The following is a 25,325-nucleotide window of genomic DNA, read 5'->3' on the forward strand; positions in this document are numbered from 1 at the left end:
TGAGTGAGGTAATGCAGCTGTAAAGGATGAAGCCAACACTCTTTGGCTGAGGGATCTCTCCTGTTTGTATTTCTAAGCTCCCCTCCTCCTCCCCACCCAGCCACCGCCGCCTTCCCCCTGCTTCTTAACAAGTTTTTATAGGGCTTTAAAATCTCTCCATTTTCGCGGACTCTGCCAATCCTTTGAGATGCTCTTTCTGAGCAGCAAGAGCATCTGTTTGCATATGAGTGCCTCAGAGTTTCTCACAAAATGAATCATGGCCTCGGATCCCAGCAATACATCTGGCAAAGGGGGGAGGGAGAGTTTTTAAGAAGTGTTGTTGGGGTTTTTTTAAGCAACAACCAAAGAGGGCTTTTTAATGTTTTGATTCACTATAAATAATTTCATTTCTAGCCTAGGTGGCAGATATGGTTCTTCCACTCTCCATAGCATCCTCACAGCAACCCTGTGAGGGAGGTTGAGCTGAGAGTCGGTGACTAGCACAAGGTAAAGGTAAAGGGACCCCCTGACCATTAGGTCCAGTCGTGACTGACTCTGGGGTTGCGGTGCTCATCTCGCTTTTTTGGCCGAGGGAGCCGGCGTACAGCTTCTGGGGCATGTAGCCAGCATGACTAAGCCACTTCTGGCAAACCAGAGCAGCGCATGGAAACGCCATTTACCTTCCCACCGGAGTGGTACCTATTTATCTACTTGCACTTGACGTGCTTTCGAAGTGCTAGGTTGGCAGGAGCAGGGACCGAGCAACGGGAGCTCACCCCGTTGCTGGGATTCGAACCGCCGACCTTCTCATCAGCAAGTCCTAGGCTTTGTGGTTTAACCCACAGCGCCACCTGCGTCCTAAGCCCAAGGTAGGGATGGGGAAAATATTGAATTCAGTTATCATTTAAAGGTGAACTTACGTAAATTGCACTTTGCGAAACGGTACACAAACCGAAACACAGCTGTCCTCTGTAATTCCCACCACTCTGAATTTTGCAACGCAGTTCTCCCACCAAGTAGTTTGTACAAAAATGCATATTCTAGAGTAAAGTGTGGATATAAATTTCTATATTAGTGAAAATAGCATGGGAACATAACATTCTGTTGGAGAAAACAGCGTTGTGAAATCATGCATAGGAGGAGAAGGGTGTACAAAAACTGTGCTTATCTGGAGAAATTTGCACTAAAATGCTTACAATTTTTCATGAGGATTTTAAAAAAATGTTAACCGATTTTGAAATGGGGAGAACCAAACTTAAGACTGAAAAAAATGGGGGTGGGACACCCAGAGAAACCAAAATGGGCAGATTTTTCCTCTTCCTAGCTCCATGACAAAATAGGGATTTGAACTCTGGTCTCCCAGGTCCTATGACACCACATTAGCTCTTTCAAATAAGTGAGATTTATCATAAATATCAGGGAATATGGCTACCCAATGCTTCACAGAGCTTGCTTGTTAATGTACCTGCCGCATGACATACCTGACATCCAAGGCAAAGCATAATTTCCACATTGTGGTGCACTAACAACCCTAACTGGTTCTTCCCCTTATCAGCATTTTGAAAGCTGTTTTTGTTGCCAGATGGACAAAAAGGCACCTCTAATGGTCTCTAAGCCCTTATGCAAATGACTGTAATTCTCTCTCTCTCCCCCCCCCCCACTTCTAAATGAAGAGAGTACACATTTGTAGATCTAGTGAATGGGAAAGGTGAATTTACATTCATATTTCAGTATTCATGCCTTTCATGCCAGCTGTGAATATAACTGCTTGCCACCCAGTAATCTATTGGTCTAACTGGGAAGCTAATGAATGGGAGTCAGAAATATTAATCAACACTCTTTATAGCAGGCTCCCCTATAACCTATTGGCACCACCCTTGGCTCTGTCCCTTGACCTATTGGTCACTGTCAGGTCTATGACCTGCTCCTGGTGAAGTTGGTGATAAAAGGCCTGGGTTTGAATTCCTGCTTGAGCTGCGAAGTTTCATTATGTGACCTTGGGACAGTCATGACTGGTCAGCTCAACAGGGTTGTTTTGAGGATAACTGGGGAGGAAGGATAGACCCAAGTGAATGTTACCCAGAGTTCATTAGAGGGAAGGCTTAGAATAGAAACATTTGCAACAATTAGTGGGTGGAAGGAACTTTCAATTTCAATTCTCTCCATTGCTCGTTTTTCCAATATTAAATTTGCTTCTCCAGATTTCTGCAGCGATTTGCATTTTTCAAAGCAATCCTCATGAAAATTCATTCAGTGTCACATGGAAGGAGGGAACAAGCTTGTTTTCGCCTTCTCCAGATGGTAGGACTCAGACCACTGGTTTCAAGTTACAATAAAGGAGATTTCTGACTAAAACTTTCTGACCATAAGAGCTGTTACAACAGTGGAACAGTCTCCTCTGGGAGGTTGTGGACTCTCCTTCCTTTTTAAGCAGAGGTTGGATGTCCATCAGTCATGGATGCTCTACCTGAGATTTCTGCATTGCTACAATTCTATGAGTCTGTGAACCTAGAAGTTGGGGAGACCAGCAGCAAAACTGGGCATCAGAACGGGGATGATGCTCCTTGTGGGGTGCCACCTGAGGCAGCTACCTCACTCAACCTCATGGTCAGGCCGGTTCTGCTCTGTCTTCTGCCCTTAAGTGAGCATCCACTGCCATGATCATTTTACTCAACAACAACTCTCTTCAAAGGAGAAGAAAGCCATACCTGCAGAACATTTCAAACATGCTAGAAATGAGGTCAGAATATCCTTTGAAACAAGGTCAAGGGACCCCTGACCATTAGGTCCAGTCGTGGCCGACTCTGGGGTTGTGGTGCTCATCTTGCTTTATTGGCTGAGGGAGCTGGCATACAGCTTCCAGGTCATGTGGCCAGCATGACTAAGCCGCTTCTGGCGAACCAGAGCAGTGCACGGAAACGCCATTTACCTTCCCGCCGGAGCAGTACCTATTTATCTACTTGCACTTTGACATGCTTTCGAACTGCTAGGTTGGCAGGAGGAGGGACTGAGCAACAGGAGCTCACCCCATCGCGGGGATTCGAACCGCCAACCTTCTGATTGGCAAGCCCAAAGCTCTGTGGTTTAACCCACAGTGCCACCCGCGTCTCTTTTGAAACAATACGAGAGCATAATAACAACAAGCAGAGCAACATTAAATGCTATAAAATGCGAGTGTGCGATTATGAGAAACAGTTCTATAGGCGTGTTGTGAATGAGAGAGCTCCATGAAACACAGGTTCAAAGAGATCTGGTTGGCAGAATCGGCTTCTGGAATCATATATACATGAATGGCTAAACCTTCTGTGAGTGAAAAAAAAGGGGGGCTATCGTATTTCTTCCCAGATCCTCTGCCAATTTTTATAAGCATCTGTAGGTTCACTCATCATTCATTCCCCCCTTAGGACAGCGGGAAACTTTTGAACTGGGGGCACCAAATGCATCCGGTTTCCTTCTGTCAAATGGGATCAGGAAAAGTGCAGAACACCCGCAAAGTCGTCCCCCCAGCACACACACACACACACACACACTTCTCCATGCCCCATCTCATGAACACGGTCCTTGTTCAAAGAAGTTGATCCAATGCGCAAATAAAATAAATACCTCTGATTCTGAGAACAGACATTTCTTTATAGCCACAGTACTCACACAACGGCTGTTACATTTAAAGGGTATGCCTGCTAGCCTGACACAAACAGGCTTTAAAAGGGGGAAAACTGCAGATTCCGGTGGGAAGTGTTTTAGAGCGAGCGGAGTCAGATGTGAGGGAACAAAGAGAATCTTTAAGCCTTACAATGTGAAAAAGTGCATAGTTGAAATTTGCAGTTAAAAATTGAAATCTGCCAAAGGCATCATCCCCTTGTGTGAATGGGGTGACCTTTTTTCAAGTTTTCTAAGTGTTGCTAAGCTTTGCCAGTGTGGGTTCCACAACCTGTGATTTGCTTGATAGGATTTGTTTCAAAACACACCAATTGTGAAACACATAGTTTTCGGAAGTGCTGACTCTGGTTCCCTTATTAATTCCACATTTACTTATTTTTCTCGTGGACAGGTTTGCGACTCTGATACAATGCTTGATCCAGCTTCATCGGTAGAAATGGTCAAGGTTTTAGAAGAAGATCCAATGGTTGGAGGCGTTGGGGGAGATGTGCAGGTGAATATAGCAATTTTCAAACTCTGCATCAAAGACTGTAAATTTAGGGCCACCTCTATGTGCTCCCTTGCAAGTGAAGATTGATAGTCACGCAGGAAGTCACATGCATATTTTATGTGCACTGTGAACATTTCTCCTATAGTGGATGCATTGATCCAGAAGCCACTGGATATCTAGGCTGGATTTGGGAATATTGATCCATGAACTTTGCACAGAAGACATTCCTATGTGATGCCACCGTTCATGCATTTACAATATGCTTGCTATTTCATTCCGAGTAGGACATGGTAATACAGACAACCCTGATTTGCACAAGGGCAGCGGCGTAGCGTGGGTTGTCAGCACCCGGGGCAAGGCAAGTAATTTGCGCCCCCTAACCCGTGGATTTGCGCCCCCTAACCCTAACCCCCAGATGTTGCGCCCGGTGCGGCCGCCCCCCCCTGCACCCCCCACGCTACGCCACTGCACAAGGGTTGTGTTCTGGGTCATTGTGCATGACATAAGCCCACTCACACCCCCTTTTCTGCCTCCTTTTCCAGCCACTTCCATACCCTGTCACATGTCCTTATTGGTCATTGTCTGTACATGAGCCATGTACCCTCCAACATTTCTCCAATGAAAATAGGGACGTCCTATTCCGTAATAATATTTATTATTACTGGTTTAGCATTTATACCCCACGCATCTGAATGGGTTGCCTCAGTCACTCTGAGTGGCTTCCAACATATCTAAAAACATGATAAAACATTAAACATTAAAAAAGCACACATCCCTATCCTTCCCCACCTTCAGATGGTTTGGGGCTTGGATAACTGAGCTTTTCTGTTAATCTGAAAAACCTAATAATAATAATAAATTTTATTTATACCCCGCCCTCCCCAGCCAAGACCAGGCTCAGGGCTGCTAACACCCGATATAAAACAATTGATCGAAATACAACTTAAAAAACAAGATTAAAATACAATATTAAAACATCAAAACATTAAAATGCAGCCTCCTTTCAGTGGAAACTCAAATCAAAAACTTTTTTGGGGCATGAAAACGTCAAGTCTTCACCAAGGCTAGCTATTCAGACTGGTCCTACATGGGCCAGAAAAAAGCCAGGGAAGTTTCCAAATAGGAGTTCCATCACAGAAAGAGAAAGGAAAAAAGAAGAGGGGGAGGGAATCAAATTGATTCCAAGCCAAAGGCCAAAGGCCAGGTGGAACAACTCTGTCTGGGGCCTGTATAGATAAAATGGGCCCCAATGTAAAGGGCACAAAAGACCGGCTGAGACAAGATAATAGAGTGTGCCGATTACAGTGCTGCCAGGCCTAATTCTTACACAATATAGTCCACATGAAGCTTTGACTCTTGGAATCAGTCATTGCATTTCAGGAGGGCAAGGTTCAGATTCTAATTATATAGGGGTAAAATAACATGATTAGGAAAGAGCATAAGACAGAGATGGGTGATCAGGATGGAGTGAGCTGCTGATCTGGCTGTGCTTGGTGTCAATGAGCAGGGGCGTAGGAAGGGGGCTGCAGGGGGTGTGGTGTAATCCCTGAGGGGGCGACAAAATGGCACACACCAGGGGGCGGCACTTACCAAGCCACGCGTCTCTCCTGGGAGTGACACGGTGGCTCGGGGCCCCGTGCTCCCTGACATCTCTGCCCGCCCCTTGAGCAGATCACAGTGAAGTTGTGCAGTCAAAGTAAAATAAACAAGACCTTGGAAAAAGCCGGAGTCTAGAAATGTACAGAAACCAGAGTACCTTGTTCTGGGGAACTTTGTTGGTTTTGCAGACTCTGAACTTGGAAACGATATGTATGCCTGTGTTCTTTCTGCCATTTGGGGTCTCTTGCAAATGTTCCATTCTGTGTCCAGTGAAGTATTTGTTCAAAATTGGGGTCTAGATGAGAGGGAAGGATGCTGGAAGTAGGAGGAACCCCAAGATAAGGCACTGAGCAATTCCAGGTCTTCTATCACACAAGGCGGAGCCACACTATCCATTTGAAGCACACCCAACACTCATTGAAAGTGCACTGGTTCCCCCAAGGAATCTTAGGAACTGTAGTCTGTTAAGGATGCTGGGAATTTGTAGCACCTTGAGGGGGAAACTGCAGCTCCCAGGATTGTACTTTAAATGCATGGTGCTGATCCGTACGCAGTTTGAAAACCACTGCCACAAAATATCGGTAACATTGGTATTGTGTGAGAGAGAGCCAACATGAAGTGCAGGATTCTTGCATTACAGGATTCTATGAAAACATGGGTGGGAGGGAGTAACAGAATATTAAAAATAATGTAAGAATAAAATAAAATTATTATAAATCAATTTGGAGATAGTATTTAACACCAGTCAGATTAAACCAAATAAACAAGGGATATTCGGTGTTATGTTGGAGGGATGCCAGGAAACAGGGAATTATGTTCACATGTGGCGGAAGTATAAATATGTAAAAAAAAAAAAAATTGGCAAATGGTATTTAAGGAGATAACAGAAATCGCTGGGTTAAAGCTGACCAAAAGTCCAGAGGTAGCACTATTATCAATTTACGATGAGGTGGAAGGTTCACAGGTTATGAAGAACTTGCTCACAAATTTATTGACAGCTGCACACAGCTGTTTAGGTAGGAAGTAGAAGGGGAAAGCAGAATATAAAATGGAAGAATGGCATAAAGAGGTGTGGGATATAGCTATTAATGATAAATTAACATGTGCCATTAAGGTAAGGCAGGGAATATGCAGGTGAAATTATTATGAGGAGATATGGAGGGTGTTTGTAGAATTTGTACTGTTAAAATGGAAAGGGGTCAAACCATCGCAAGAGGTGTTGGAATTTTGGGAGGTTGGTTGTTAATGGTCTCAGTGGTGGGGTGCACATTTTTATTCTTTTTTCTTTGATTATTACTATGTCAAAATATAAAAAATGGAAAAAAATGTGAATGGCAGTATTTTATGACATATACTTTATGGGTTTTGATTTTTTTAAAAAAACACAGTTGCATATTCTTTTTCTTGCTAAAACTTCCTTTTCATTGTTGCTGCTTGCAGATTTTGAACAAGTACGACTCGTGGATCTCCTTTCTCAGCAGCGTTCGATACTGGATGGCGTTTAACATCGAGAGGGCCTGCCAGTCCTACTTTGGCTGTGTGCAGTGCATCAGCGGGCCCTTGGGGATGTACAGGAACGCCTTGCTCCACGAATTTGTGGAAGACTGGTACAATCAAGAATTCATGGGATCTCAGTGCAGCTTTGGAGACGACCGTCATCTCACCAACCGAGTCCTGAGCCTTGGCTATGCAACGAAATACACAGCTCGGTCCAAGTGCCTTACCGAAACGCCCATCGAATATCTCAGGTGGTTGAACCAACAGACCCGCTGGAGCAAGTCCTACTTCCGAGAGTGGCTATACAATGCAATGTGGTTCCACAAGCATCACTTGTGGATGACTTACGAGGCTGTCATCACTGGCTTCTTCCCATTCTTCCTCATTGCCACTGTCATCCAGCTTTTCTACCGGGGGAAGCTGTGGAACATCCTCCTTTTCTTGTTGACAGTCCAGCTGGTGGGCCTTATCAAGTCTTCCTTTGCTAGCTGCCTTAGAGGGAACATTGTCATGGTTTTCATGTCTCTCTACTCAGTGTTGTACATGTCCAGTTTACTGCCGGCAAAGATGTTTGCCATCGCCACCATAAACAAAGCAGGCTGGGGCACGTCGGGCCGGAAAACCATCGTGGTCAACTTCATAGGACTCATCCCAGTCTCCATTTGGTTTACAATCCTCTTGGGCGGCGTCATTTTCACGATATACAAGGAATCCAAAAAGCCATTCACTGAATCAAAACAGACCGTGCTAATCATTGGTACGATACTTTACGCCTGCTATTGGGTGATGCTCTTGACTTTGTACTTGGTCCTCATCACCAAATGCGGAAGGAGGAAGAAGGAACAACAGTACGACATGGTGCTTGATGTATGATTCAACCACTGTGCCTCCCTTAACCCCATTTTTTAAATTTTATTCTTTTGCTGCCCATGGAATCTTTCTTGTCACACGACGAACCTTCTAGCGTTTGTGGTACTTGAGATCATCAAGGGAAAAGGATCACTGCTGCTGGGACTTGAACATGAACGAATTCATGACCATGCCAAAGCAATAATAATAATAATTAAATGTGATTGTGCCTTTTTGTCGGGAAAGGGTGGGGGAGGGGGGGAGAAGAAAATCACAAGGATTCAACCCATTCCTGTGGGTGGTCTCCCAACGATGCACTTTCTTCTGTTGTGCGTACGCCCAAAAGTGTTAACGTCCTATATACCTCATTGGCCACGCTCCTGTGGGCGGACATGGAAGAAAGGGAGATTTGGAGACACAAGCAAAGGATCTGGTAACCCATTTTAGGATCTGCAACCTAATTTATGAACCTTCTTGTTGTTCTGTGACTTTTTTTCCTAGGAAGCAGTGCGAGTGAGCATGTGTGGTGTGTGTGTTTGTGTGTGTGTGTGTGTGTGTGTGTGTGTGTGTGTGTGTGTGTGTGTTAGGCTGCAAACTGTAATTCCAAAGTCAAGTTTTTATAAGGGTTTTGATGACCAAGGGTTTGTATTTTTATATAATTGTAATTATTTGTCTCTGTTTACTTTTTACACCAGTCTTTTTTTTTAAAAAAAAACAAATAAATAAAAACCTCGTATTTTATATTTCTGCCAAAAAGTACACTATTTTCACCCCTCCCCGCCACTCTTACAGTCTCTCGCTTCCCCCCTCTCTAAATAGGCTTTGAGAAACTCCTCCTTAAAAAAGAAAAGAAAAAGACTTGCCCACAATGTGAAAATGGTTTGCTGATTTGAATTTTCCCCCTCCCACTATTGAAAGAAGAATTTTTTAAAAGTCTCTGTATTTTTAAACTGATGAATGTTTATTTCTGTGAAAGTATTTAAATGTGTGCTTTTGACTTTATTTGAGGGGGTGGAAGGGAAAATTAACATCACTGTCAATTTTTGGAGGCAAAATCTTTGTGCGCAAGGAATAGCACAATCCCCAGGATATTCTCCTGCCTAGACCCCCATTGAAATCCATGGGAGCTGCGTTAAGTGATCACAAACCACTTCAGTGGCACCATTTGGGCAGATATCCAGTGCCCCACATAGTAGAATAATTAGAGTGAGAGGACAAAAACACCAGGTTTGACTTAACCAAATATTGACGTCGCAATGAGACCGTTAAATCCAGAGCCCAAAATTCCACCTCCGGTTCTGCACAGCTCCCACCAATTTCAGTGCGAATTGTGGAGGAGAACCTTCTGTGGGATTGGGCCCACAAAGGCCAATGGGATAGATACGTGCAATCTTTTTCTCCTCCCCATAAAATTTTTGTAAGAGGAAACTTATAACCCTCTGCCAGATGATACATAGGCATTAAAAACAGTCTTCCATCTCACCACCTGGGTGCCGAATGCTATATATATATGAAAACATAGTGTTTATATATATGAAAACATAGTGTTGTCGGAGTGAAACTCTTGGTTTCCAGTTTAGAAAATATGTAAAGATGGGTGAAATCCTAGTCGCATATCTTGGTTTGTTCAAATTGAGTTATGCCAACCCAGTGAGAAAATCCTTTCCAGTCTAGAATGGAAGCTATTGGCAGTCCATTAGCTTCCAGAGAAAACTATTGGGATAGGTCCTGTCTAAAGTAAAGCTTTAGCCCCATTGAAATCAATGGGATTTATGTGAACCTTGACTTAACTTGTCCAAACTGATTTCAATGAGCTATAGCATGAGTAACATATAGCAGAATCCCATACATATCAACTCAGAATTACCACATTTTTCCAGGTATAAGACTAGGTTTTCCCCCTAAGAAATAATATAAAATATTAGGGGGCATCTTATACACTGATAGTACCGAGGGTGGAATTTTCTTAAATCTGAGTCCCCCCAAATAGGGGGCATCTTATACATGGGGACATCTTATAGACGGAAAAATAAGGAAAATCCCACTGAGTTCAGTGGGGTTATTCCCAGGTGAATGTGTATTAGATTACATCTTAAATCTGGATCCAACCTAATGGAAGAATAACATGAATCTCTACACCTCTGTGCTGTAGTTATTCCTTCCATCCCCAATGATGTACCCATCAAAGTTTTTATTATTATTATTATTGTAAGAATGCCTAAAAATACATTTTTTAAAAAGAGGAAAATATGGGCCCCAATTCCCGCATAGGCAATTAATGTAATATTAATCCCTAAGAATATTTTTTTTAAAAAGCGGAAGAGTATCAACAACATACTGATCTATATTTTATTCTTGTTCTTTTTGACATGGGCCATCACTGTGGTAGAATGGAAACTCATCTGGTTGTTTTGGGGGATATGTGGTTGTCTTCCTTAAAATGCAGATATGACTTTGATTTTTCTGCTATGGAATGTGTAACACCCATACTACCTTGTCTGATGATACAGAGATCATGTTTGCTCGCAAAATTTGCCTTAATTTGCTTGCAACTGGGGGAGAAAATCGATCCTTTTTGGTGACCAAATGGATCAGTATTAAATTTTCTTTTTTTAAAAAAACAAACAAAAAACCATGCAAATGACACAAATGGGGGAAAAAAAGAAAAGAAACTTGACTTTTGCCTTTTAACTATTTATATTGTATAAGTTAAAGCTTTGGGGTAACAACGTTCAAGTGTCAAATAAAAATCCTCTCATTCTTTAAAGGATTGAAATAATTGCCTGTATTTATTCTAGCAATTATTCAATGCATTTCAAGTATAGGTTGTTTAGTACAATTGTTACTTTAATAAATAAAATATTTTTGATACGATTGTGAGCAGTTGGTGTTCTTTCCTGAGCTTCGTACATGTATTTCTAAAAGGAGCCCAAATCTACCATGTAGGACCTGCATAGCAGCTGGTTTTATATATGCAACCAATACGAATGTGATGGCATTTGTATCACAATTCTCACCTGGTCCTATTGTTGGCTAGATGCACCTTTTTCTAGGTGGAGGAATGCGAGTGGCGATGTGATCTAAACCACTGAGCCTCTTTGCAGGGGTCTGCAACCTAAGGCCCAGGGACCAAAAGCGGCCCATGGGGGTCATTTTACCGGCCCCCGAGCCGCTCCGGAACTGAGCCATCCACTTGGCGAGTCCCCATGCGCTGTGCTAAACCAGCACCGCACGGCGCAGGGACTCGCTTTTGCAGCGCTAGAAATCGCGTCTGTGCAGTTGCAAATGCCAGAAATTGGTCACACGCACTCTAACGCATGCCTGCGATCTGGCCCACGGAGGGGGCTCCGCGGCAGTGAACCGGCCCAGGCAAAGTAAGCCTTGCCCACCCCTGTTCTTGGGCTTGCTGATCAGAAGGTCGGCGGTTCGAATCCCAGCGATGAGGTGACCTCCCATTGCTGTGTCCTAGCTCCTGCCAACCTAGCAGTTTGAAAGCACACCAGTGCAAGTAGATAAATGGGTACTGCTGTGGCGGGAAGATAATCTGTGTTTCTGTGCACTCTGGCACCCATCACGTTCCTCCGTTCACCAGAAGCGGTTTAGTCATGCTGGCCACATGACCTGGAAAACTGACTGTGGACAAATGCCGGCTCCCTCTGCCTGAAAAGCGAGATGAGCGCCGCAACCCCATAGTCACTTTTGACCAGTGGGGTCCAAAAAAGAGGGCCAGATTTGATGAAGTGAACATGCATGAGGGCCAGCCGAAGTTGCTGAGTTTTTTCCCAATCAATCAATCAATCAATTAATCTTTATTACGGTCCAGAGACCCAACAAATTGTTACAAAGCAATGCACAATTCAGACAGCCTACCCTTTTTTTTAGGATTTTACCCCAAAGTTCTTGAGCGTTTTTTAAGGATTGAAGTTGTTGAGCTTTCTTTTAGTTGTACAGGCGAGAGCAACTATGAAAGCAAGCTGCATGGTGAGCCGCTGCAGGAATCCGCAGGCAGGCAGAAGACCGATCCGTACACAGGGCACCTGCACGAGTCAACCAGCAGCGGGAAAACCGAATAGGGTGCATGCGCGAGCCGGCGGGTGGGCGGTTCCAAGGGTCAATGCTGAAGAGCTGCAGCTCTCCGTCTATGCGTTGGCTCCTGGGCAGAACAAGCTGAACAGCAGGAGCTCAGGGGCCACAACAGATTCATTTCTCAGAATTGCTTGAGGGGCCAGATTAAATCAACCAGGGGGCTGGATTTGGCCCCCAGGCTGGACTTTGGACGTGCCTGCCTTTGACTATACTTAACCGTCCATGGGTTCTTTACCTTTTACCTTTTTCTAGGTGGAGCACTAGCTGAACACATAGACTCCATCATTCGGGCACTTCTAATGCGAATCCTGGTGCTTCGTGAGACCCTGGAAGTCATGTCTGAGACCTGATGGGACCTCAGATGCAACTTCTAGTAGAAACTGGAAGTCACAACAGAGGCCTCAGATGTGACCTCTGAGGCCCCGCTGGTGTAGCACACACAATGTAAATGACATGACGTCACAACATCACGTTATGGCATGGGTGCTATTGGGCACCCATAATCTGGGGCCCAAGATGATGCCCCTGGTGCTGAGCTCCCAATGTTGTTGGACTACAACTCCCATCATCCATGGCTGTTGGACATGACATTTGGGGCTGCTGGAATTTGTAGGGCACCATGTGGCCACCCTTGCCATATATGAAGGGGGATTAAAACTTCCCCATGATGCACATAAAGTTGACGCATTTGGTTTGATATTTGGCACTTTTCCAACAGCAACATTGAACTCGGGAGGCCCACAACAAACACAAAGCAGTTTAGAAAAGCAGCAGCGTTCCCACCAATACAGTCCTATAGAAACACAATGACTAGGCATGGAAGAGAAAGTTGATTCAGTTACTATTTAAAGACAAACCTAGCAGATCCAAACTTTCCTAAACCTCTTAGACATGAACTGGAACGATGCAGCCATCCTTTGAAATCTGCCCTCCTCAACTTTTGCACTGCAGTTCCTCAGCCCAGTAACCTGTGCAAAAAAAATGTGTTAAATGTGTGTAAAAATGCATTGATTCATGAAAGATGCATTGCGTTACAGAAAAAATACTTTGCGGAAAAAATTGTATATTCGGGGAATTGCATATAAAATGTGCATATGGAGAAACCCACACTAGAACACTAATGAAGTGGGGAACTGAATTTGAGATTGGAAAAACGAGAGAAAACAAAGTTGACAAAATCACCCATTTCTAATAGTAGCATGTTAGCTAACAATAAATTCAATAAATGAATGCAGCCCATACAAACCTAGAACAATTCAAAAATATAAGTCCTGAGAAATGGTGTCAGCTGACAATCCCTCTTGGGAAGGGGCTTTTTCACCTGGTGCAGAAGTTCCATAATAATAGTTAATAATAATTTATTATTTCTATCCTGCCCATCTGGCCAAGTTTCCCCAGCCACTCTAGGTGGCTCCCAACAAAATATTAAAAACACAATAAAACATCAAACATTAAAAACTTCCCTAAACAGGGCTGCCTTTAGATGTCTTCTAAAAATCACATAGTTGTTTATTTCCCTGACATCTGATGGGAAGGCGTTCCACAGGGCGGGCGCCACCACCGAGAAGGCCCTCTTCCTGGTTCCCTGTAACCTCACTTCTCGCAGTGAGGGAACCTCCAGAAGGCCCTTGGAGCTGGACCTCAGTGTCTGGGCTGAATGATGATGGTGGAGACGCTCCTTCAGGTATACTGGGCCGAGACACTTTAGGGTTTTAAAGGTCAGCACCAATACTTTGAATTGTGCTCGGAAATGTACTGGAAGCCAAAGTAAGTCTTTCAGGACCAGTGTTATATAGTCTCGGCAGCTACTCCCAGTCACCAGTCTAGCTGCCACATTCTGGATTAATTGCAGTTTCCAGGTCACCTTCATCTGCAAGATGTTTAGGGTGTGACAAGATGGGTTGAAAACCGAGTTGCCTCAAGATACAAAGTCAAACCACGGGTCCATTCAGCTCTACTGTCTACACTGATCGGCAGTGGGTCTCTGATGTTTCAGACAGGGGACATTTTTTCAGCCCTACCTGGAGAAACTGTGGTTTGGCCCAAGTATCTTCTGCATGGAAAGCAATGAATAATAATAATAATAATAATAATAATAATAATAATAATAAATTTATTTATACCCCACCCATCTGCCTGGGTTTCCACAGCCACTCTGGGTGGCTCCCAACAGAATATTAAAAACACGATAAAACATCAAACATTTTAAAACTTCCCTAAAATGGGCTGCCTTCAGATGTCCATTTCATAGCTTGAGCCTTGGCTTTTCAGATGGTCTCAGCCCTGGATCGAAAGCACACTTCCTTGCAAACCGCAACACACTGTGGGGCATATTCTGAAGACCCAACCGTAAATGTAATAAAGCAGGGTGTTGGGGGCAGGTGTCAAAACAAAGCAGGTGTCAAAACAAACTGTACATTGCCCTGTTTTTGAGCTGGGAGGACCACAGATGTAAGACTGGGGGAGAGCAGTTCTTTCAGACCTGACTACAGAGTGCCTTCATTTAGCTGCAGATCAGGACGTCGCAAAGGCGGCCCCTGAAAAAAAGAGAATGTCTCTTTTAGCAAGCGTTTTTAATAGGAGGGCAAAGAAGCCCATCATTCATTGGCTGCCAAAACTGTTCCAGTGTGTGATTGCTTATGAGCCTGTGTGTGTGTTTGTTTCTGATCACTGCCCTTTTCAACAGCAGGAAGAAACTTAGGCAAGAGCATGCAAATAGGGATTATGTAAAAGGATCCTTAAAAAAAAAGAGGGGGGACTTTCTATTTTAAGGCTGGTCTACATGCCCCCCCAACCTAAATATGAAATAGGCATATTTTGGTAGCCAAAATTCTTCCAGGGTACATCTAATTAGAGGGTTTAAAAAAACAAAAACGCTGTTAATTGTGGGGAATTTAGACATGGCATCTGATTAAAGTTGCTATGTTCTGATTATAGTTTAAGAAATACACTTATAAACTTAGCTTGAAAACCTTTGTTGAAGGGGATTATTATTATTATTATTTGTTTTCCATTTCTCTGGGATACTCCAAAGTGCTGTGTACTCCAAGCCTAAAATGGGACTCTCTTCAAAGATATTTAGTTATTTTAGCAGAGGATATCGGGCAGCTGTACGTGATCTGAATTTTGCATGACTGTGTGAAGCTGCCTTATAACTAGCCAGTCCTTTGCTTCATCTAGCTCAGTACAGTGGTACCTCGGGTTACATACGCTTCAGGTTACAGACGCTTCAGGTTACAGACTCCGCTAACCCAGAAATAGTACCTCGGGTTAAGAACTTTGCTTCAGGATGAGAACAGAAGTTGTGCTCCGGCGGCACGGCAGCAGCAGGAGGCCCCATTAGCTAAAGTGGTGCTTCAGGTTAAGAACAGTTTCAGGTTAAGAACGGACCTCCAGAATGAATTAAGTACTGAACCAGAGGTACCACTGTATTGGCTACATTGAGTGGCAGCAGATCTCAAGGATTTTGGACAGGGTTCTCTTCCAGTCCTACCTGGAGAAGCTGGGAATTGACTCTGGAAAATCCAGCATGCAAAACAGGTCTTCTAAAGCCGATCTTTGCCCCTTACACACAGAGGAACTGTTTCCTTAACAATATCTTTAACTCAAAATCACAGCTATGAAGATGAATTATAAGTAATAAGTTTGGAGAAAAGGTCCACAGCAGCAACAATCTTCTTCTTCCATTGAGGGTCCAAAATGAGCCAGCTCAAAAAGAACTTCTCTCTGCAAAATTCAAATCCAGCTTTCTAAGCCTTCATGTACATTAAAGAACAGAACATGCCAACGCATATAAGAAGTTTCTTTGAACCCCTTTGTTTGGTTTAACAACTTGAGGCAAGCTGCCCAGGGCCTAATTATCCCTTCAAATGGAAGACTCCTTCGAACAGAGGACAGTCCTCTGTAAAGTAGAACACATGGCTAACTGAATCATCTAGCAAAAACCTGAAGTTTCAATTGCAGGTGGCGCCTCCTCAATATTGGTTTAGTGGTGCAGACCCTCCCACTATCCCTATTTTTCAGAGATGGTCCTGGATTTACAGAAGCCATCCCAGTTTCTGATTTGATTCTGGAATGTCCCGCTTTTCCTTAGGACGTCCCTAAGGAAGAGGGCCTTCTCAGTAGTGGTGCCCACCCTGTGGAATGTCCCATCATATGTCAAGGAAATAAACAACTATCTGACTATCCCCAGCCACTCTGGGCGGCTTCCAACAAAACATTAAAAAGACAATAGAACATCAAATATTAAAAACTTCCCTAAAAAGGGCTGCCTTCAAATGCCTTCCAAGTGGCTGGGAAAACCCAACCAGATGGGTGGGGTATAAATAAATTATCATTATCATTATCATCATCATCATCATCAGAGAAATGTTGGGGTAGCATGGAGTTATGTGAGCCCTGAGCCAAGGAGATAAGCAACTACACAACCTTTAGAAAACATCTGAAAGCAGCCCTATATAGGGATGTTTTTAAATGTTTAATGTTTTATTATGTTTTAATATATATGTTGGAAGCCACCCATAGTGGCTGGGGCCACTCAGTCAGATGGGTGGGGTATAAATAAATCAATAACAACAACAGCAACAGCAGAATAGGATGTCCCTATTTTCATTGGAGAAATATTGGAGGGTATGGTGGTTTGCCATGATTTGAACATATAGCAACGCAGGCTGTATGATTAAATAAGGACATTTTGGACCTACTTAGAAAGAGGTAGAAATGGGCAAAAGAGCTGTAATCTCATGTTGAGGCTTTCCTCCCAACATTACACTGCTCATACAGTCAGACCACCCTGGGTGAAGAGGTTTGGAGAGCACGTCACTGCTGCAAAAGTTCTCTTCAAGGAGGCCCTGGGCTTGTTCCTGCAAATTCAGCAAAGCTCTAGGAATGGTATTTTGTGTGCAGAGAAAGGAACAATCTTTTGACCCAAAGTAATTCATTATACCAATCACGCTCCACTCGCACCTAGATATTCTCTGATGAAATCAGGCTGGTTAAATAAACAGGGTTGAATAATCTTGGTTAAGGAGGATTAAATGCAACATATTTAAAACAGGGGTTTAATGGGCCAATGGATTGCAGCCTTATGCTGGTACAGTTCTGGATATGGGGTGAAATCTGATTCAGAGTGCATTTAAAGGTCTTCACTTTCTAACACAACATGTAAATTGAAACACAGCCATCTTTCGAAAATTCACATTTCTACAATATTCACACACACAAAAAGCCTCATGTTAGGGGAAATTCCTTTGCAAAAGGGTGTATATTTGGCAAAGATGCACTGAAAATATTTGGAGTATTGGAGTCCAGCAACATCTGGAGGGCACCATGTTGTGGCTGCCTCTCTCTGCTAGCTGTTACAGTTTGGTTGAACACAAAATCTGCCCTTTTTCCCTTATGGGGTATCCAAGAGCCCATATAGAGTCCTTACGTAGGTTCCCTATTGGTAGGAGAAAATAACAGAGGCCAACCAGAGAATATTGAGAAGCAAAGCAGCTAGTAAGCCTGATCTTTATCAATCTGTTGCAACAGGGTCCTCACTCACCCCACGCAGGAGGGAGGAGGAACCCAGAACAATGGCGCACAAGGCCTTATATAGACAATTTAAATTCCCTGCCCTGGGGCTCAAGACCACCCCCCAGATACATCATACGTACATCACAGATGGGGTGTAACCTAAGACCACCCCCAGATACATCATACCTACATCACAGAAAAGGTGGTCTACAACAAAAATCTGAGTGACTTGTTTATCTCGTCTGACAGGTTACCTGTTTAATGGTCACTTGATTGGATTGCCTGCTTACTTGATTGGATACCCTGGGGAGCTTGGCCACTCTTTTGTAATGATAAATACATAGTTCCTGAGCCAGGTCACAGGCTCACCCTCTTCATACACAGACATACCCTTAAGACAGGATTTGTTATTATTGTTATTATTATTATTATTATTATTATGAAGGAAAAGACAATGGGGAGGCCTTTCCATTTTCCTTTCACCTTGCAGAGAAAACATTTGGTCAGCTTGGGACAGTTTGGGAATCAAAAATTGTTCCAGGTCGGTCTTCCTGTGCTGATCTATGTACGTGCTTGGCTGGTACACTTATGAACATTTATCATATATCTAAGACCTCAAAATTCCTCTCACAGAGGAAACAGCTGGGGAACCCGCAAGGGAAGAAGGCTCAGAGCCCAGGGATTGATGGTGGGGCAACAATGGAGGGAGAAGCAGGAGAAGACTGTGAGAAGGAAGTGTCAGAAGCTGAAGAGGTAAAAGGGCTCAGTGAACTGGGAGAGTTTGTGGAAGAGGTAAGTACAGAATCAGAGGCAGAAGCTGAAGGAGAACAGAAGGGAGGCCAAGAGCAGAGATGAGTGAAGCTGGTGAACAGTCCTGGGTGTCTCCCCCTACAACAAGCTCCCCTCCCACCTGGTCTTCCAGAATGAGAAGAGGGCTGAAATGTGCAGAGCAGGGGCAGGCTGCACACAAGTCTTTGACTGCTTAGAAAAAGCACATGTACCGTATTTTTCGCTCCATAAGACATACTTTTTTCCTCCTAAAAGGTAAGGGGAAATGTCTGTGTGTCTTATGGAGCAAATACGTGGTCGCTGGAGCAGAATTGCCCAGAGGCGAAAAGCAGATTCTGCTCTTTTTTTTTTAAGAAAGAGGGAAGGGGGTATTGAAACGAAGCCGCTGAGCAGCTGATTGGCAAACGGTCAGGAGGAAGAAAAGGCTGTGGGTAAAGGAGGCTGCCGGGTGGGGTGGGGGAGGTAAAGACAGCAAACTTGCAAGGAGAGGAGACAGGAAGACTAAAACAAGCAATGAGGAGAGAAATTAGAAGAAAAGGAGGAGCAAAAAACTGCTCCAGCTAAGGAAAAGATTCTAAGGCAAACAAGAGGGGAAGGGGTGTTGAAAAGAAGCCGCTGAGCAGCTGATCGGCAAGCTATCAGGAGGGAGATAAGGGACTCTAGCAATAAAGGAGGCTGCCTGGGAGTGGGGAGGTAAAAGCACATGGATCCTCAGGATTTTTGCATTGGGTCACCACAAATTCACCATCAGATCACATAGCATGTCCATGGCTACAGCCTACACCAAAAAAAACCATGCATCCACTGTTTTGTGGGGCCATAATGGAGCAAAAATGTTGCCGCAAGGCATGGATCCACATGGATTCTCAGGATTTTTGCATTGGGCTACCCCAAACTCAACGTCAAATCACATAGCATGTCTGTGGCCACAGCATGAACCACAAAAATCATACATCCACTATTTTGTTCAGAAAATGTTTTCTCTTATTTTCCTCCTCCTGCGTCTTATGGTCATGTGCACCTTATGGAGCGAAAAATACGGTACCTTACAAACAAACTGCTCAGACACAGAGCATTAAAGTGCTAACCTGTGCCTGGAAGGAAGGGGACAAAAAGTAATCGGGGATAAGCCCTTACTCCCAAGTGAGTATAGAATTGGAGTTTTACAGTGACAATCCTAAATATCCTAGCCATTTCCGGCAGCGGCAGAGGGGGTGGGTAGGTGGCCATGTTTGTCAGTTACAGCAACCAGAATGAAGCGTCTTGTGGCACCATAAAGACTAACCAATTTATCCTGACATGAACTCTGTTCACAAGCAAACCCCATTGACTTTGATGGGACTTCCTCTTAGGTAAGTTGCAGCCGTATTGAAATGGATTGCAATTAAAATGCTAGCCAGCCGTGTCTGGATATTGTTTCTGGTTTTTGAAGCCTTCGGGATAACTGTCTCAGGGTATTGCAAGGGCTTCAGATTAGAAAGCCAAATAGCAGAACAATGACCTGTGGGCTCATTCATTATCTATTGGCTGGGATAATCATTCGGTTAGACAAACACAGTGCTTTTAAATCTAAGGCAGAGAATGGGTTTGTGTGTGTGTGTTTTAGTGTAACAGTAGTCTTAGGGAGATTCTTATCATAAGCCAACTGGAACATTGTGAAGATGTGATGGAAGCTTTCTAGTAATTTTTGGGTGCAACTTCAAGCTGTTCTGTTAAGCAAATGGTTCCACCAGATTCTTTTCTACCGCACTCGCAGACAAACCAATCTACAGGTGAAACTCGGAAAATTAGAATATCGTGGAAAAGTTCATTTATTTCAGTAATCCAACTTAAAAGGTGAAACTAATATATGAGATAGACTCATAACATGCAACGCGAGATATGGCAAGCCTTTATTTGTTATAATTGTGATGCTCATAGCATACAGCTGATGAAAACCCCAAATTAACAATCTCAGAAAATTAGAATATTAAATGAAATCAGCAAAACAAGGATTGCAAATAGAGCAACATTGGACCTCTGAGGAGTAGAAGCATGCATATGTACTCAGTACTTTGTTTGGGCCCCTTTTGCATCAATTACTGCCTCAATGCGGCGTGGCATGGATGCTACCAGCCTGTGGCTCTGCTGAGGTGTTATGGAAGACCAGGAAGCTTCAATAGCAGCCTTTAGCTCTTCTGCATTGCTCGGTCTCATGTCTCTCATCTTTCTCTTGGCAATGCCCCATAGATTCTCTATGGGGTTCAGGTCAGGCGAGTTTGCTGGCCAATCAAGCACAGTAATCCCATGGGCATTGAACCAGATTTTGGTACTTTTGGCAATGTGGGCAGGTGCCAAAGTCCTGCTGGAAAATGAAGTCAGCATCCCCATAAAGTTCGTCTGCGGAAGGAAGCGTGAAGTGCTCCAAAATCTCCTGGTAGATGGCTGTGTTGACCCAGGACTTAATGAAGCACAGTGGACCAACACCAGCTGATGACATGGCTCCCCAAATCTCTTTTCTGATGAGAGCAGCTTTTGCATCTCATTAGGAAACCAAGGACCCAGAGTCTGGAGGAAGAATGGGGAGGCACACAATGCCAGATGCTTGAAGTCCAATGTGAAGTTTCCACAGTCTGTGTTGATTTGGGCAGCCATGTCATCAGCTGGTATTGGTCCACTGTGCTTCATTAAGTCCTTTTCTAGGCTGCCTAAGTTTAAAACTCTCTTTTAAAAGAAGGCACTTAAGTCTGTCCTAAGCGATGCTAGTCGGACCAAGGGGCGAACCCAGAATTAGTTTTAGAGCACCAGATAATAAGATCCTATTGCTTCCTTGGTCTGCCCTGATTTCTGCTGGGCTGGAAGGCTTGGAAAAGAGCTGGCACGCATGCCAATTTCTCTTTCACTTTGCTTTTCATCTTTGGAGTAAATTTCCTACTCTGGATTGAAAGGGGAAGTTGGCAACTTCAAGAGCAGTGATGATCGCCATTCCCACCCCCGAGACTGAACACATCTATTTCTCCCTTTGATGTGGCTAACCCCTGTTAAACCGGAGATGGCCACTGCTTCTGAACTCAAGATTCCCCCAGCGGCAATGAATTATTTTGACAATAGACAACTTACAAAGTATCCTGGCCTGACTGTGGGGTGGAGAAGAGGAAGATAAGCACTTCAATAGAGGTCTTTAAAAAGAAAAGTGCCGCCTTGCAATTGATTGAAAATCAACTTCGAATTCGAGCCCAAAACAGAATTCAGTTCCCTCCCATGTTTTTAACAGGATGTCTTTGCAATGTTAAGTCAAATGGTTTTATCTGATATTTTCCTGCCACATTCAAGAGCAGACCAACCTATAAATCTCTAATTCCCTGCCCCACGCTTAAGAGGAAAATAATCAATCAGTGCTGTAAATTACATCTTTAGTCTATAATATGGTCAGCACATTTCAAGCTTTAAGCTCTTTTTCAAGAATATCTGCCATGCAAAAGTAAGCATGTGCGTTATGATTAAATTACCTTGACTACCATTTCACACAATAAATATGTTAATTATGTTAACCTCAAATGCTGACACAACTGCCTCAGTCTGCAGAACTTTTAAAGGTGTCATATAATCTTTGAAACCAAAAGGGATTGTGAAGAGAATGATCTCTCCAAAATGATTGAAAAGACGGTCAAATGGCAAATGCGATTCAACGTGGACAAGTGTAATCTGATGTATGTCAGGACAAATATATATATATATATATATATATATATATATATATATATATATTTCATATGGGGTCTGAACTGGTTGTGGCTGACCAGTATTGAGACCTCAAGGTCAATGTGGATGTATCATTGAGCATTCATTCCAATTTGTTTGCCAGCTGTAGTTATTTATTTATTTTTTTAAAAATATATTGATATACGATTAGGTCAGTAAAAATACAGCAAAGCTTTTTTACAGCAATAGAACATAAAAGCATACAATAGAAATGATTATTTTTTTTAAAAAAATCTCAAATTAAATTAACAATTGTGGGGAGATATAGTCTTAATTGTCCCTGGAGTTTTGAATTATGGTGCTGGAGGAGACTCTTGAGAGTTCCATGGACTGCAAGAAGAACAAACCTATCCATTCTGAAGGAAATCAGCCCTGAGTGCTCACTGGAAGGACAGATCCTGAAGCTGAGGCTCCAGTACTTTGGCCACCTCATGAGAAGAGAAGACTCCCTGGAAAAGACCCTGAGGTTGGGAAAGATGGAGGGCACAAGGAGAAGGGGACGACAGAGGACGAGATGGTTGGATAGTGTTCTCGAGGCTGCCAACATGAGTTTGACCAAACTGCGGGAAGCAGTGGAAGACAGGAGTGCCTGGCGTGCTCTGGTCCATGGGGTCACGAAGAGTCGGACACGACTAAACGACTAAACAACAACATAGTCTTAATTGCCAGCGTAAGCTATTCTCTGGCAGAATAGGAAAGTTGGCACAGATGCCGCCTGCTGAAACTGTATTGACAGAGCATTCCAGAAGTCTTGCCCAATGACACTTACTGAATCAACTACACAGCTGCAAATAAAACGTTTTCAGTGTGTTGTAAAGTGCAATATACAAACGTGACACTAGATGGCGACAGTGAGCTATGGCAAATTCAATGTAGTCGTGTCCCCCCCCCAAAAAACCCCCTTTTTAAAAAAGCATTTTCACAGCGTTTTTAAATATGTGTGTAGATTCCACCTCGGTTTCTTGTTGCATTTCCCCTTCATCTCCAGTTTTTAACAGGAAGAGAATTTGCTGTGCATGAGCCCAAATTCACTATGTGCATGACCTGAAAATGTTACTATGTGATTGAATCCCACTCACAAAACCCAGCCACAGTATGGAATTCCCCCCATATCTAGTAGACAATGCAAACAGGGTGGTTTGCAAACATGTTGTTTCATAACAGCCTCATCCTTGGCAAGTTGGGATTGAAACTGGTTTGCAATGCAAGCCTGTGCTTATTTGCTCAGGGCGACGTCCCATTGTGTTCCACTGGGCTTATGGTAAATGTATATGGGGTTGCAGTTCTAGTTATGCCTCATTGCATAAGACTGGGCTGCACAAGGATTTCTTCTGGTATGTGTAGCGCTAGACATATTGTGTAAAACAGCAGCTCTTAATCTCTCCAATCAAAAGGACAGCTGGCCTTCATTCATATTTTTTTTGTTCCATTTATCAGTTCAGTTCAAGCATCTATGCAAGATCTCTCCCAGAGGTGCTAAATTGTAGCTCCAAGATAAGCACAGCCAGGAAACCAAATAGGTGTAAAGTCAGTGTCATATCTAACAAAATCAGATCCTTTCCACACAAACTGATCTTTAAAAGAAGAAGAACGTAACAGAGGAGAGATTTATACATACATACAGATATTTCGATTTTCATTTCACAGTAAGATCCTAGGTTCTGCCATGACTTGAATGTTGGAAGAATTTGGACACACAAAAGAAATATCTTTTTCACACAGTGCATAGGCAAACGATGGATATTTATCCCACAGGAAAAAGTAACAGTTATCACATTGGATGGCTTTGGAAGAAGGTTAGACCAATGAATGGAGGATAATGGCGATCAGTGACTGCTAGTCACAGTGGGTTGGCTCTACCTCCATTAATATGCCGCCCTGAGTGAGGACAAAATTTGGCACCCCCCAAAAAATATTTCTTATTTTCACAATATTTCCTTTGGGTACAGTTGCTATTTAAACATATCTTCTCAAAAGCTCACTGAGACTTCAGATTATTACAAAACCAGAAATAATAATAATAATAATAATAATAATAATAATAATAATAATGTATCCCTTTGGCTTGGCACCCTGTGCAGGGAAACCGAATGCACCACCCTAAATCGGGTGCTGTTGGGACTCACAAGTGGAGAGTGTATTGTCACATTCAGGTCCAGCTTGTGGGCCTCCCATGGGCATTTGGTTGGCTGCTGTGAGCACGAGGGGAGCCCATTCAGGCAGTGGCCTCCAAACTCAGCCAACACCCCCCTCCTCCTGCCTGTCTTTTTACTTACAACCAGTTGAAGGAGTGTCACTATCTGTACCAGCTTCCTCCTCTGTCTCAGTGCCACCCCTTGCAGAAGTTGGCAGGAAGAAGGAAGGAGCCAAAAGTAGAATTATTTGGCTCTACCTGTTACTTGGGACGCGGGTGGCACTGTGGGTTAAACCACAGAGCCTAGGGCTTGCCGATCAGAAGGTCGGCGGTTCGAATCCCTGAGATGGAGTGAGCTCCTGTTGCTCAGTCCCAGCTCCTGCCAACCTAGCAGTTCGAAAGCACGTCAGAGTGCAAGTAGATAAATAGGTACCGCTCCGGCGGGAAGGTAAACGGCATTTCCGTGCGCTGCTCTGGTTTGCCAGAAGTGGCTTAGTCATGTTGGCCACATGACCCGGAATCTGTACGCCGGCTCCCTCGGCCAATAAAGCGAGATGAGCACCGCAACCCCAGAGTCGTCCGTGACTGGACCTAATGGTCAGGGGTCCCTTTACCTTTACCTGTTATTGGTTCTTGCTCTACTTAACTGTAGCTCTCCCTGCCTTCTGCCCCTTATCAGCTCCAAGGGGCAATAGTCATCACTGGTGAGAACATGAAGCACATGAGCTTTTGGACAGACCCAGGCGGAGTGTGTGTGTGTGTGTGTGTGTGTGTGTGTGTGCATACTAACTTATCCAAGGGGTCTATCAACAAGAACGAAGTGAAATATATATAGTGAGTGGGCAAAACGCAGGCGCAAGACAGAACACAGGAGCAGAAAATAGAATAACCCCCCACCAGATAGCTATTAGTCTTCAATAGCCTTCAGAAAGAATACAGACCATTAATCTGTCTATCTCTGTGTTGTTTACATTGACTGGCTCT

General features: G+C 43.6%; 1 protein-coding gene and 1 long non-coding RNA gene across 2 annotated transcripts in view; both read left to right on the forward strand.

Moving 5' to 3' along the window:
* HAS2 (hyaluronan synthase 2) overlaps nt 1-8,797 on the forward strand; it is a 41,587-nt gene extending 32,790 nt beyond the window's left edge. Inside the window, exons 3-4 of the mRNA XM_081874365.1 lie at nt 4,031-4,132; nt 7,169-8,797. Coding sequence (XP_081730491.1) covers nt 4,031-4,132; nt 7,169-8,098 — 1,032 coding nt within the window. The 3' untranslated portion in view covers nt 8,099-8,797. The remainder of the gene's footprint in view (nt 1-4,030; nt 4,133-7,168) is intronic.
* LOC309349192 overlaps nt 1-25,325 on the forward strand; it is a 611,395-nt gene that overhangs the window by 405,439 nt on the left and 180,631 nt on the right. The window lies entirely within an intron of this gene.

The sequence above is a fragment of the Podarcis erhardii genome (assembly GCF_964252035.2).
Source record: "Podarcis erhardii genome assembly, chromosome: 8".
NCBI lineage: Eukaryota > Metazoa > Chordata > Lepidosauria > Squamata > Lacertidae > Podarcis > Podarcis erhardii.